The following is a 15,890-nucleotide window of genomic DNA, read 5'->3' as shown; positions in this document are numbered from 1 at the left end:
GTTTATAAATTAACTTCATTGTAAGAACCAGTATGTGACCTAGGTGTCTCCTTGGTGGTTTTCATTAATCAAATGCAATATTTTTATTAACCTTATACATTAATAAATTGATTTGAATTTGAAGTTTTCTGATGCGTTTTGTATTAGTAGTAGCGGACACACTCCCTAACATTTTCTTGAGTTACACTGGCTTACGGAGACTAGATTTGAGAAAAACTCGAGTTATTTGTCTCTCGTCTCACTCTTCCCCTAAATTATTTTTCTCGGTGTCCCCGCCCCAACCCCCTAGTCAAGACAACCTTTTGGAGCGCGTATTACATCTGCCGCTTCTGTTATACAATTAAATGAAAAAGTGTTGTTTGATGTACCTATATAACCTCTTTTCGTCCAAAATACTTTGAAATGATGGTTTCTCGATAAAATTCGATATGTTAGCTTCAAATTAAAATTTCAGAATAAAATTGAGCTCTAAATAAACTTTCGGACACTACATGCACTCGTTTCCAAATGATGCGTGGTTTGCTTACCACGACATAAAGTGTTAAGAACCAAATACCATCTTTTCAAGAGTTTTTTTTTTCTTTCCTTGATATAAACGTTTCTATTAATAATAATAATGCATCTGCGAGTGATCACTTCGGTTATTGTGATAAGCCCGAGATAAAATTCTCTGTATAAGATAAATGTTTCTCTCCGTCAGAAGGCGCTATTATGATATTCTTGCACATTGCATCATTTTATGTTTCTTTATCAGCTGAAACCAAAACTATTCCTCCTATTCGTACAAAGATAACAAGAGTGATTGAAGGAGGGACAGGCGTAGTTTTAAAAATCACGTTGTAGTTATAGCCACAGCGTTTCTGGATAAGTGTCTCCAGAGTGATTTTCTATTAACTGCTGTACAGATGGCTGAGAAAGGATCCACCGAAAACGAGCAAAGAGTGCTACAGCCCAAGAAAAAGGCCTATTCCTCTTCAATAACTATGGAAAAATGCTCATTCAAATGGACCGTCGAAAACTTCGCTAATTACGCCAGCAACAAAACGACTCCACTTTTTCCAAGCGAAAACGACGAGGAGAAATGTAAGTGGAATTTGACGTTGCACTCCACCACCGATATCACCAAGTATCTAGGCCTTGAGTTGTGGATGAAAAAGGGGCCAGGAAAAGAAGTGCATGCCGTGTTCCAACTGAAATTGAAGACCAGCGACGACCGGGAGCTGTGCTATCGTTACGACGATCACAAGTTCAACTCGGGCACGAGTTACTCGTGGCAGCAACTGCCGAAAATAAAGCACTTGAAGAAAGATATGGAAGGGGACGACGTGCTGGTGATCGAGCTGAGCATAACGTGCAATGTACACGAGATCGACAAGTACTACGAGCCGGAACCACCGATACCCATGCTGCAAATGGTGGACAACTACGCCTCCCTGAGGAAATCTGGTAAATTGTGCGACGCCAAGATCCTCGTCGAAGGCATCAAGATTGCAGTGCACAGCGTGATCCTTGCTGCCCGGTCTCCGGTCTTCATGGCGATGTTCGAACACTCGACAGTCGAGAAAAACACCAAAGTCATCGAGATAAGCGACGTCGACGTCAAGACGATGCAGTACTTGTTGGATTTCGTGTATTCGTGCGAGTTGCCCGACTTCGACAACCAGAAAGCCATGGACCTCCTTAAAGCCTCCGATAAGTACCAGCTCGATGATCTGAAGGAGCATTGCGCCGTTTACTTGGCGACGTCGCTCAACACTGCCAATGTGATCGACGTGTTGCTTCTGGCGGACTTGTGTTCCGTCACAGATTTGAAGGAAAGAGCCATCGATTTCATTTGCGTCAACAAGACGAAATTCGCTGGGATCGAGAATGCCATCGGGACGAGGAATTATGACTCGAGATTGATCTTGGACATACTACGTAAGATGTCGGCGTCACCATGAGTGTTTTTTTTTTTTATTATCTTGGTGACGATTCTCTTAACATTATTTTCCCCATCGCTAGAAATTCTAACAGTCAACAGTTCGATTATTAATGTCCGATATGTCATTTCAATTAATGGTTTAAATTGATTTGTCTTCCCTACAAATGATTAATCAGAAATAATTTGTTTTGCATTCACAAAATTTCTGTTAAATAATGATTAATTTTTTATAATAATTTTTAACTCAATTAAGGTTTTTTGAGTTATCAGTATGTTTTGGATATAAAGCATTAAATCTAAATCTGAGCATATTTATCAATATATGGTCTTGAAATTTCTTAGGACTCATCAGATAGATCTTAGGATGATTTCCGAACCCGAAAAAATTTATGTTTCTGAAATATTCGGTCAATGTTAGGCTTGAACTGATCAGTCATTACATGAGTATTGTTCACTTTTTTGACTGAGGCTGATCATATTTTTTAGGTACCTATAGTTTACCTATTGCCCGTGCCAGGGAGATAAACTGCCAGTAATAGTACCAGCGATAATGGGTATTGTAGCAACCTCTTTTTCAGTGGTGTCACAAATTTTATCAATTTTTATTTTGAAGATAGAAAGATGATTTTTTGAAATGCTACTTAATACTAATTATTACTCATCAATTATTATTTTTTTGTTGTTATATAATTATTTATTTTGTTGTACGTATTACCCGGCCTAGGTTGTGCACTTGCACTCAAAGTCAATAGTTAGCGTCCAAACATCCCTGGAGCGTCTCCTCGGACGAGTTGGGAGGGAGACGCTTGCAAGAAACGCCAATCTAGTACGAATAATACGTATGTGTCAAAAAACATAATCTTCCCCACATTGAATATTAATTACCATATTGACATCATGTGAGTGCCCCGTCCGGTTTTCCCCATAGGAAAAAGGGGTTGCTATATAAAAAACAGCACTCTCCACTCTCTCTAAATTATCCACTCTCTCTACATAGTATTTCTCCACTCTCTCTACATAGTATTTGTCCACTCTTTACGTATTATTTATCCACTCTCTCTACATATAATTTATTCACTCTCTCTACGTATTATTTATCCACTCTCTCTACATATAATTTATTCACTCTCTCTACGTATTATTTATCCACGCTCTCTACATATTATTTATCCACTCTCTCTACATAGTATTTCTCCACTCTCTCTACATAGTATTTCTCCACTCTCTCTACATAGTATTTCTCCACTCTTTACGTATTATTTATCCACTCTCTCTACATATAATTTATTCACTCTCTCTACGTATTATTTATCCACTCTCTCTACATATAATTTATTCACTCTCTCTACGTATTATTTATCCACTCTCTCTACATATAATTTATTCACTCTCTCTACGTATTATTTATCCACGCTCTCTACATATTATTTATCCACTCTCTCTACATAGTATTTCTCCACTCTCTCTACATAGTATTTCTCCACTCTCTCTACATAGTATTTCTCCACTCTCTCTACATAGTATTTGTCCACTCTCTACGTATTATTTATCCACTCTCTCTACATATAATTTATTCACTCTCTCTACGTATTATTTATCCACGCTCTCTACATATTATTTATCCACTCTCTCTACATAGTATTTCTCCACTCTCTCTACATAGAATTCTCCACTCTCTACGTATTATTTATCCACTATCTCTACATATAATTTATCCACTCTCTCTACATAGTATTTATCCACTCTCTCCATATTATTTATCCACTCTCTCCATATTATTTATCCACTCTCTCCATATTATTTATCCACTCTCTCTACGTATTATTCATCTACTCCTGAATTAAGAAGTCAACATTCAAGTGCAGTGTTAATACATTTTCATCCCGTTTCACTGACACTAATATTTTATGGCCCGGTGGCGGGCTCGCACCTTTCGGTCTTGGCTTAATCTGTCGAAAATTTATTTTGTGCAATTCTATAAGAATAGTTACAAACAGACATTAAAAATCAATCATTTTATTTGACTCAACCGAATATTTTTGGCGGAACACAATCAGATTTTTACAGTAAATTTGTTCCCCGTGTCTCGAAAGAAGTTAATTTTAGTTTATTGCGAATTTTTCTCTTCAGAATTTTCTCATAATTTCTTGCATCGCATGCAAAGTTCAGAGAATCATGTCGTGTATTTCATAAACGTGATCATCTCCAGCTATAACGAAATCATGCATGTTTTTGTTTTTTTCCCCCCATTGCCGTAATATTTAGTGATTTATGTCATTAATTTCGGCTCCCATAGAGGTATAGTGTTTCGGGTCAACAGGTAAAGTCGACCTTTCTCTGTTCATTTATTTATTTTATTTATGATTATTATTATTTTTTCACGAGGGAAAAATATATTAGGCCTACTTGGAAGGGGAAAATCCTAAACATCGTGGAAAAAAAAAAACCGGGTGATTGTAAAATATCCGCTGTCAGAGGCTAACTACGTAATTTCACGTGGAAAAATCCTTGACCTAAAAACCGAAAAATCATCTCTTCCTTGCGGCAATGATGCTCATGTAATTTGGATATGGTGGAAATTGGGAGAAGAGGAGAGAGGCAATAAAATGATCTCCTCCTCCCTCCTCTCACTTTCCTGATGCCCATGATGGAAACTGGATATGTAAATCATTATTATCCATCACCGTTGCCCTCTGTATAATTATTGAATGTTGATCTCGCTATGAGGATTCAATTTTGTTTTTCCATGAAGTTGACCGATATTATCATAATCTTCAGAAAGTTTTTACTTATTCAGGTGAAAAAAGAGAAACGCTTCTTAAAAGATGCAGATCAAAGCAATAACATGAACTTTGTACTCACTTTCTGACGTTGGAAAACACTCTTATAGGGTTATGTATGGAAATTTAAAATAAGTGTTTTTGTGTGTGCAGAGGTGAAGTTATTAAAAATTCAAATGCAGTGGATAATTCTTGTTTATATACATTATGCCGTGGATACATTGATGATGAGATGCGAACCAGGAATATGTGTGATGGATGCCACTTTCCAAGTAACTCGAGAGTTGCAAACTCCAACCGCGAACGAAACAACATATTTTAGCTGTTGAAAGGGCCCAAAAAAAATAAATAAATATGGCATAGAAAACCAGTAGAATTTTCTTTCGTCATAACATACTCAATAACAATTAACAGAACTGTCAAACAAAAATATGTTTGAATTCAAAATCTGTCTAAAGTTCTTTGACTGTCTTAGTTAAGTTTGCTTTTCATCTTGATGTTTTGATAGTTATTCTGTTAGGTTAGAGATTTTTAGCTGAAAAAATTAGTACAGTACGACTCCGGTAATATAATCGATAATCGTAATTCGTATTTCTCCGATAATTGATAATTATTAACCTAGTTTTGGGTAATCCGACGTACTTTTCATAAATTCATTTTAAAAATTATTCGCAGTAAAATGATGTGCGAAACGCCTACCGTTGCGACAACGTCGTTCAAAGACTGTGACAGCCTGAAAATTGTTCCACGCTTTGTGAAGGTTTCATTCTGGAAAAAAAAAGGCGATATCACCTTATCGGAAAAGCGCTAGAACGATCGGGGGCGGTAGAAGCTGCAGATACATCATCAGATCTCATGGGTCGGCTTGGAATTGAACGATAAGAATTTTTTCCGAGGAGAACAATGGAAAAATTAATTTAGAACACTCTTTGCTAGACAAATGTCTTAAGCCTGTTGCTTGCGAGCACCCTGGTGCTTCCTGAAGCATTAAAGAAAGCCCGAAGGAAACATTGAAAGACTACTTCTTAAAATAACTGTGTGTAATCCTATAAATGGAGTAAACTGCATCTGGGCGCTTAGGCCGGAAGCCTTCAGCGTCCCCCTTGGCTAAATTTATCATGGGCTCTCCCATAGTGAATTTATAGTGTGAAAAACAAAAAATGATAAGACCCATACTGGGCCCCGGGGCTCGACTCTGTCAGCTCCACCCTTGTAGGGACCATGAACAATATGGTCCATATAAAATTCATCATATTTCTAAATTTATAACGAATATAAGGATAAATTAAGAAATCAAGGCTGCCCTCACGAAGCAATTTAAGATGCTGAACTCTATTGAACGTTATTTGCCAGAATCAGCTATTTTAGGTTAATCACTGATTTCGAAACTACTTCCAATCCTCATACTGTTGCTTGTTTTCCTAGAAACTCTTGCCGTTTCTGGTTTTTTTAGAAACTCTTGCCGTTTCTTGTTTTCCTAGATAGTACTTGTTGGGAGAGGAGCTGATGCTTCCGAATACAAATGCCAAAACAGGCAAACTTCCCAACGAAATGGTTGAATAAAAAATGTTTGCAAGAATACGGATGTTAAAAATATATACGGAGTACACGAAAACTTGTTTTCACTGTGGAGACAACAATTTTTGGTCTTGTCTTCTGTGAAACGCCCATCAAACTCAATTTGAAACTGAAATTTCTGTATCACCAATTTCCATCAACTCGACATGTGTTCCCCCAATGTCGAAAAATTGAATTAATACATTGATTCAAATATTTTTAAATATGGTCACTCATCTAAAACGTTATGTCTGAGTGACTGACTGAAATGGGACTTTGCGGAAGGTAACGGGCGTCATAAATGCGCCCTTTTGTTCACTGCCTAAACTATACGTCTCCGTACGAGCTGGGGATCTCTAATTGGAAATTTGGAATTTCGGATAAGGGAAATCTGAGTTTGATGTGATTTGAGAAAGTGTAGGAGTTAAGTGTTATGTGTGGGAAAAATGTTATGTATCGCAACATAATTTAAGACATCAAAAATTGGTTTCATCAAATAAATCAAGCTGAATTACAAACTTTTTCTACAAACTTTAATCGAATTTAAATCGGATGGATCTAGTCGATTAACTCTCAACTAAAATTTTTAACTGCGATTAACAACTGATCGATTAATCGGACCACCACTATCTATAATATTTTCCATTGCGTCCAAAAACTTTACCACAACCCAATGTCTATGCCTCCTTGTTCGGAGGCATGCATCAGCCATAATCCATTCATCTTTCAGCTAGTCATCTCATACGTTCCCAGAATAATAAGGTGCGTTCTTGACCACGAAAACAACCAATCGATCATCACTCTATCCCCCATAAATTTTATATTTTTCACTTTCTCGGGAAATTCCAACATCGTTTTTCAACTCTGGTGGACGTGAAAGTCTGTCTCTGCCTTCAGGCGGAAGAGGTTGATGAACGTCTAAATATCTCAGGGTCACGGTGACGTCGTTTTCTTTTCTCCTTCCATGTTCTTGAATTCACTCGAAATGTATCGTCATGGCTGTCACAACTGCGCTTAACACATGACGTTGACATGGCATTACTCAATTTTAATTCATATGAACAGATCCAGAAAAAAAAAAAATGTCATAAATTGATAGTTGCAAATGCCTTTTTTTTTTTAACAGAGCATAAAAGGAGAAACCATTGACCGCTATTGTGAACGAACGCATCCGTGAGCGGCGGCATCAGTGACGGGAGAAAATGTAGTCCAAAATTAGCAAATGAATAGGAAAAAAAGTTCGCCCACGGAAAAAGAATAATATTCGATGTGTTTTCAACGGTCCGTTTGAAATCAATAAAAAAGAAGACACTCGTAATAATAAAGACGCATTCCGTGTTGCGAAGTGTGTCAAGAAGTGTCATCGTTCGATTTCCTATTCTCCAAATTTCTCAGTTGGAATTCGCTCCGAAATAATATGACACCTTCACGCAAAAAATTTATGTGTTTTCCTCGTTTTATCTCTTGATATCTTCGGCCTCATGTCCATCCGAATGAGGATATGTGTCTTGTTTCCTTGCCATTGAAGTTCTGTATGTTATATGTATATAGGTAGAGAGTATGCGTTTTTGATTCCATCATCTTTTCGTGGTATGCTTCGTTGCGTCTCCTTCTTCCTTTTTGACTGACCATTTCCCGTTGCATTCACACGCCACATATTCATTGACGAAACCTCAGTAAGAACCGAGCATTAATAATAACAAATAAAAGAGAAAAACACTTTCGATTCTTTTTCCTTTCCCCCTTATCCTACATCAGTGACGACACTAATCTGTAAGTTTACGTGACGATGTAATGAATTACGCAAAAAAAAAAAAATCTCATTTCACGCGTCATGTGACATGTTCACGGGCAATCGCGCATTTCTTTTCTTCGGAATCATGGAATCAAATCTGATGAAGGGTCACGATGTAATTGCTGAAAATGAAACCAGAAAAAAAACCACTTTGATAAATTTTCAGAATTTTCGCTATATATGGTGCCTCTTCATGTGAGACCCTGGCTTCTCGAATTCTCGTCTACCTTCTCCCGATTTTCCCATGTCTGCACATGGCTCTCCATCTGAGCTTCTTAAATCCGCATGATTCCCCCGAGTTCACAAAATGCATAGACTAAAGGTATATATTATTATTATTATTACTACTCTGTGACAAAATGTGTAAATGTCTGTCCCTGAGCTTCTAACATCTGCATGTACCTTTTTCCTGAGTTTCTGAAATCCGAAGAGCTTCTGAGATCTTTACATACCTCTCCCCCCCCCCTCCCCCGTGATTCCAGAATCTATACGTGAGCACTTTCCATCCTTGAGCACCTAAAGTCAGCACAAATCTTCCCGTGTTGTATTCTCTTATCAGAATATTGCAGTATATGGAAATAACTTCCTACTGTATATAAGCATGTATACACACGCTATCTTTATTCAGTAGTTTCAAAAGTTTGCAACTGAGTCACCACAAGAAGTCGGACCTCATTGTTTGGCAATCCTTGCATTAGCGATTATTGTACCAAAACATTTTTGATTCCAGCCTGAAAGTTTTAATAATTTCTGAAATGGTTTGTTCATTTGAAATCATCGTTATGATTATTTGTATCTCTCTTCAGGGTCATTTCCATATAATTATTATTTCCAAATTCTGTTTCACACATTGAGAGTAAATGCCCATGTTGGTTTTCTATGACGTCAATGAAGAGCTCCGGAAGTTTTGGAGATTATGATAATTTAATACTGCAAATGATAAATGCTTAATAAGTAATCTTACCTATAAAGCAACATTTTCAAATCATCTGATATAAAATAATTTACTATACTTGCCATAATAAAATTGTTTGAAAGCATATTAGATCGGTAACGAGATTTTGATGCAATAGTGAAACATACACCAGAAAAAATAAAAAGATTTAGTGATTTCATTAGTTTGAAACTGGACAGAATCAACTCTTGAACAAATAAATACAGAAACACTAGTTTTTTTTATAAAGAAATATAGATCACACTCGCACAAAAATGAGTTCGCAGAGAAATTTTACTTAAAATGTCCAATACTGGAGAAAAATAGAGTTCTTCCGGCATATTTGAACTCTTCGCAAACGAGGCTGTAGAAAATGCATATTCAACTTCGAGAGGTCTTTAAAAACCTACGATCACATGATGGGAAAAGTCACGACCTGCAATAAGTATCTGTGACATCAGGCTGAAGTAATATTGGCTTTTACATGTTATGAAGTATTCTACACGGGATTTAACTAGGCCGAAAGTTTCTATTCCAGAACGTGGCCATTTGGAAAGCGTATATGTAAATACTATCTCAACTCAAAAGGAGTTCATGAAAACCATCATTTTTAAATAGGAAAAAAAAAGCCCATCCAGTGCGTACCAACCCTAATATGTCAGCAGCATTCGATGTGCGCCATCTCTTCATGACAACTTAATAACAAAATACTCGATTCGAGACGATGATAATAATTACAATAATGAATAGTCGTTCCGGAACCATTAAGACTAATTGCATATGGAGTGAAGATAAGGTAATTGAAAAACGCATGAAGTGCATCCATCGAAGCATTATTTTCTTTTAATGGACGGAAAATGAATTTAAACAGAAATTGCGTGATGAGTGAAAGTAAAAATGACGTGAAATTAGGTTTGATTGATGTGCGTTTTTTGCTGTACGTTCTTCGAGTTCCGCACTTGATGTGAATTCCATGGGGGAAAAGAAACAACTTTCATTTTTATTTCATTGCTTTTGATTACTTCAGATCCAAATCCTGCGGCTAATATGTACAACAGCTAAACTAATACAATATTTCAGATGCTGTGGATGAGGAAGTACCCATTTTTAACTAGACAAAGTCTTGCCATCAAGGGAATTACACGGTCAAAGATGCATCAAATCTTGTGGCGGAGGAAGTGGATCTTCCTAGATGGACCGAATCTTGAAAACACTAGGGTAGAGACCAACAAAAGCCCTTCAATTGGACCAAATCATACAGCTAAATTAGGGACTAACAAAAACCCCGTTTGGCTAAATCTTGCAGCTAAGGAAGAGGAAATCCCGAGATGTGCCAAATCTTGCAGCCAGAGAAGTGTACGTTCCGAATTGGGCCAAATTTTGCAACTGAGGATGAAAACCAACAAAAAAAACCATAATTGGACATTATCTTGCAACCGAGGAAATGGAAATTCCTAGATGGATCAAATCTTGCAGCTGGAGAAGTGGGGGAAAAATGTGGACCAAATTTTGCAGCTTAGTTAGAGACCAACAAAAATCCTAATTGGGCATTATCTTGTTGCTAAAGAAGTGGACCTCTTTAGATTGACCACATTTTTCCTGTTTTCCTAAGACTTTCCTAGATGAGACAAATCTGGCAGCTAAAGGAAAGACCAGCCGATACCCCTAGTCGGATCAAATCTTGCAGCTGAAAAAAGTGGGCATCCCTAATTTCACCATATGCTCCATCTAAGAAAATTGACATTCCTAATTTTGCAAAACCTTGCAGCTTATGAAGTACATATTTCTAGCTACTCTAAACCTCGAACCTAAAGAGCAAATTCATAAGTGAGAACTAAATCTTGCATCCAAAGAAATGTAAATTCTCCTAGCTAGACTAAATCTTGTTGCTAAGTTCATCCTCATTCCTAGCTTGACTTTACTAGCCTCAGAGCGGTCCGGGCTATATAATCCTTTGCTGACTCCAAATCTCGGGCTGTCTAGAAGGACTGCCGCTAACCAAACTCTCGGCTAAAGCAGTAGGCATTCTCAAGTGACGGTGAAAAGTCCTGTCGCTGAAAAAAAATAGCATTCCCCTAGGTTGACCGATGGTCACGAATCTTGAAGGAAAATACACAAGGGGCATTTCGAGCTCTAGACTTATGGCTGTAAGTCTTGGTGGTGAAACAGCAGATATTCCTAGCTATAATAACTATACTGACGGCTACTAATCATTCAGTCTAAAGTAGCAGACATTCTAGGCTGTCCAACTTGCAGAGTACAAGATGTACATAAAATTGGCGAAAAGATGCCAATTTTTGGAAGAAGAAATCAGTCTCTGCATCATTCACTTTACGTTACTTGTTCCGAAATTTTACAACAATCCGCCATCTGACATTCTTGACTGCGCTTCAATATTTGTATTAAAGAAACGTCTCAAACAATATTTTCTCTCTATAAATGATATTGAAAGCTATCTTTAATATGCAATATATTTTTTACCCTATTGAGCTCTCGCAAAATCACTCGAAAAATTTCTGAATCGCACCTTCCGTTGTTGCCATTATTTATTCCAATACCAATTATTTGCTTCATTTATAATTTATTTTATTTATATTAATTAAACAAATCACTAATTTTAATTTAAATCAATGTAATATTTTGTGTCTGCGTATATATGTGTGTATGTGTATGTGTGTGTATGTGTATATGTGTGTGTTGCCGCTGTGGTGGTCGAGTGGTTATAGTGCCGGATCCCGGTTCGAACCCCACAGTGGTGGTCGGCTGAAGTTGGTTTTCTGTGGTTCCCAACTTCAAGGCGCAAATGCGAGCCGATCTCCCCGTTAAAAAGTCTCGCCACAGAGAGCAACAGTCCTACAACGGTAAATCATTCAACCATAACACTTCACTCATAGTTAGTAAAACTGGGGGCAGATGACAGCACTACACATAACAAGCATTACACAGAAACAAACTTTACGCCAGGTTGCACTACACGTACACGCACATTCCCGCATGTACCGATTCGTTGGGGGGGGGTGCATGTGTGGTGTAGCAGTAGTAGGTAGGGGCTCGGGGATCCATGATGTTCTTAAGTCAGCCACCTCGTTGGGCAATTTGCCTGTTGCGGCGTTGTATTTGTATGTATGTCACATTCGTTAGATGATTTCTCTGTCTTGCGTTTTTTCATTGTTTTGTTTGTTATTTATTTATTTATTTATTTATTTATTTTAGTTTATTATTAATATTTACTATTAGTGTTTGAAAATTAACTCAATAATAATCGTGTCCGCCCGTGTGGATCGACAGTGCCCGAGTGGCTTGGTGGTAAGATGTTCGTCTACCATCGTGAAGGGTCCCGGGTTCGAACCCAAGGGAGGATGTCGATAGGATATTTTCCCTAACGAACTCGAGTCGGCCACCGATAGACAGCGCCTTCACTTCCAACCCATCTCACTAATGGCAGTAAATTGCAATATAGCGATATGGCCAGAGTTGGTGTTTGGTGAAGTAGTATATGGATTGACAACAATCCATTGGATGGATTTTCTTCGTTTTGCCAATGTAAGTTTTATGATGTGATGATTAAAATTGAATTGAATTGAATTGAAATTGAATCTACGGGGACTCAAATCCACATTCTCTCGAATTCCGGATGGATGCGCTACCACTACGCTATCGAAGTAGATAGATCATTTCATCCTTGAAGCGTAAAGGGCTAATGTGAAGAAATCTTCAAATCTGCACATCAAAATCAAATTCTATCTGCTTCTACGGCAAGTGATAGCGCATCCGTCCGCAACGCGAGAGGGCGTAGGTTCGAGTCTCCTTAAGGTCAAAGTTGAATTTTCTTTCCAAAAATTAGCATCCTCTGCGTAGTTTTCTGTGCAGTTCTTGCATCCAGTTTTCTCATACATCTTGTATTAACAAGCGGACAGGACATCTTTCTCTACTGATATGTCGCCATCTGATGGCCGTGATGTCATTTACAAACCAATCGCTGATTGCTCTCACTGTTTATCGTACGGAGAGTGTCCATGCATATATGCAATCCAAGGAAGAAATATTCTATCCTCTTGTATAGCGTAGTGATAGCGCACTCGTCCGGAATGCGAGAAGGAGTGGGTTCGAGCGCCCGTAGAAGCAGAGGTTATTTGTTTTCCTTCCAAAATTCAGCATCTCTACATAACAGCCAGTTTTCTGTATATCTTTGTATTAACAAGCGAAGAAGATATGTTTCTCTACATCTATATACAGGGTGTCCTGTAAGTTCTAGCGCGGCCTTTATTAGAAGTATGATTCTAATTTTAAAAAAATTGCTCAAAAGGTATTCTAAAATTACCCTGTACCAGTTTTGAGAGTGAAGATACGGGGTGTGGCAAAATAAAAAAATCTAAATTTCTATGGCGTCCCCTCGTGCTGTAACTTCTAATTAAAAAGTTTCTGCCCTGTCTTTCCTGAGGTCAACAAAGAAATGTCATGTTTTTAAGTGCGATATTCACAGAGATATTCGAATTCGGAAAACGGAGGAAATTCGGGAAAGTACAGCGTTGAATGCGAAAGAAACCATTTCACCAGCTTTTAACGCCGCTCTTTCCCAAATTTCTGTCGTTTTTCGACTCTGGTGACATCAGGAGATTCAAGGCAACAACTTTCTAACCGGAAGAGCACAGGGGACCGTATGAAAATTTAATTTTTTCTTATTTTGTTACACACTGTATTTTCACTCTCAAAACTGATACAGACTAACTTTTGAACGCCTGTTGAGCATTTTTTAAATCGGAAACACACCTCTACAACGGACAGTTGATGAGATAAAGCCCGCATTAGCACTTGCAGGGCACCCTGTACATAAAATAACATGCCCTGCTGACTGACTGATTGATTATCGTCGCCGAGCCGAAACCGCTGAAGCTATATTCATGAAATTTGTGTGGTCAGAGGTTTTATTTCATTACGTAAAGACCAACTGAGAAGGGTTTTTTTCGACCCTTAAATTGATCACATGTGGGGTTTCAAAGGTAACATAGAAAAATCTAAGCTACTAATATGAAATTTAGTCAGCGTCTGTGTGTGTGTCTATGTTCCCTATACAAATCTAAAATGTTTGTTCTATCGTCGCCAAATTTCGCATATATACCAAATGGGACCCGGCTTGAACGATAGGCTACTATAAAAATTCGTCAGAGCAGGGCAAATGCCCCAAATGGGCAGAAAAACTGTCGGGCAACAAGGATTTTTGGGCGTCAACAATCACTTTCGGAACGTTTACTTCGGTTACCGTTTCTCCCTAGCATGAATGAATGAACGCCAGGGTCTCTGCAGCCGGACTAATCCCATTGCCGAGATCTGTTCCAGCCCAGCTTCGTGGCAGAGTCTGGAACAAAGTGAGTGCACCTAATAGTCTAAGTGTTTAGCTAGTGTTGTGTATGATATTTCAGTGCTGCCATCTATACTTCAAATTGTGAGTGAAGTGTAATGATTGAATATTTGTAACGTTGTAGGCCCGCTGCTCTCTGTGGCGAGACTTTTTAACTGGGAGATCGGCTCGCATTCGTGCCTTGAAGTTGGGAACCACAGAAAACCAACTTCAGCCGACCATCACTGTGGCGCCGGTGCGTGGCTCCCTAGCAATGCGTTCCAGACAATGATTCCTTGATAATGATTCGCCATTTCTTTAATGCTGCCAGTATTACGCATGATCGTTCATGCCTTTGTAATGGTTTGTCACTTTTTCAATCCTCTCAGTAATGAGGCTTTTTGGATCACGTGATATTTCCCTTTTTTTTTGAGGGACGTACAAGGTAACTAATATGGCGACTTCTTGTGCGACTCATGAAAGAAACGAATCTAAATTAAAAAAACATAGAAACGAATCGTTTTTTCTTCTTTTTGATGGGAGCTAGAAATTTCGAATTTTTTTTAACTTCAAGTTATCGATCTGCCTGTTTTTGCTTCAAAAAACGCTTGATTAAAGCTGCGGAATTTCTTCGATGTAATTTATATGGGCCCATAATCAATTTAAAAACATCCTAAACTGTATGGGTTGATGCAAGTGGATAATATAAGACAATACGGAGACATTAATTCTAATTTTCCCGCTTGACAAAATATAAATAAAAATTTGAAATCAATGTTATTTCACGAATATCCACCTCAAAAGTGGGTCTGGCTCATTATTTTATATTTAATTTTCTAGGCTTCGTATCTCTAAGCGAACTTAATATTTCGAAAACCAAAGATTCAATTCAGTTTTTAAAATTATTGATGTGGCCGAAAACCCCACTAAATTTCCGCATTTCTACGCTAAAATCGGCAATTTTAACATTGATCTCTAAGGGGAATCATCTATTAATATTTGCCGCTCAGAGTGATGCTGATTATGATTATGACGTCTATCCGAAAAGCCTCATTGAAGAAAACCCGGGCAAGAGTGCCGGGTATTATAGCTAGTATTTTATAACGTAGATACCCCTTAAGACGGGATTTTTTGAAATTCAACCTCCCCCTCCTCAGTGAGATCATGAGGAGTTCACATATGGGGTGCAATCCTCGCCGAGTAATTTTCAGATTACCAAGTCGAGCGAAGCCGCCAGCAAAATCATAAAATCTCGCAGCTGAGGACTTATATGATGGATATCCGTAATTGGACTGAAGCTTCTACATATTAAAACTGTGACACAAAAAGAGCCAAACCATAACTTCCGTTGTCAAAATCTTACATCGGTTTATCTGATCAGAAAAGATTATCAGAAGGGGGGAAATAAAACGGAAATTATATCCCAAACGAAAATAAAAGCAAAATCTCGCATAAAAAGAACCAATTTTCTTTTTCTTTATTTATAACTTTGCACAGTTACAAGTTCTTAACCTCTTTTAATTGCATCTTTGGGACCGTAGATGAATGCAAAAATGCTAAAA

At 37.9% G+C, this 15,890-nt stretch overlaps 1 protein-coding gene across 1 annotated transcript; it reads left to right on the top strand.

Moving 5' to 3' along the window:
* The first annotated feature begins 796 nt into the window (after nucleotides 1-796).
* On the top strand, nucleotides 797-2,232 carry LOC149065893 (speckle-type POZ protein-like). Its single transcript, XM_089253379.1, has one exon. It carries the CDS (start codon nucleotides 906-908, stop codon nucleotides 1,941-1,943), a length of 1,038 nt encoding a protein of 345 aa, XP_089109505.1. The 5' UTR covers nucleotides 797-905; the 3' UTR covers nucleotides 1,944-2,232.
* Nucleotides 2,233-15,890: the final 13,658 nt, after the last annotated feature.

This window comes from Pholcus phalangioides, unplaced genomic scaffold (assembly GCF_987345545.1).
Source record: "Pholcus phalangioides strain wild (caught in Gottingen) unplaced genomic scaffold, Ppha-v1.0 ptg000037l_1, whole genome shotgun sequence".
NCBI classification, from domain to species: Eukaryota; Metazoa; Arthropoda; class Arachnida; order Araneae; family Pholcidae; genus Pholcus; species Pholcus phalangioides.
Note: the sequence above shows the minus strand (reverse complement) of the source record. Positions and strands in the feature narration are given on the sequence as shown.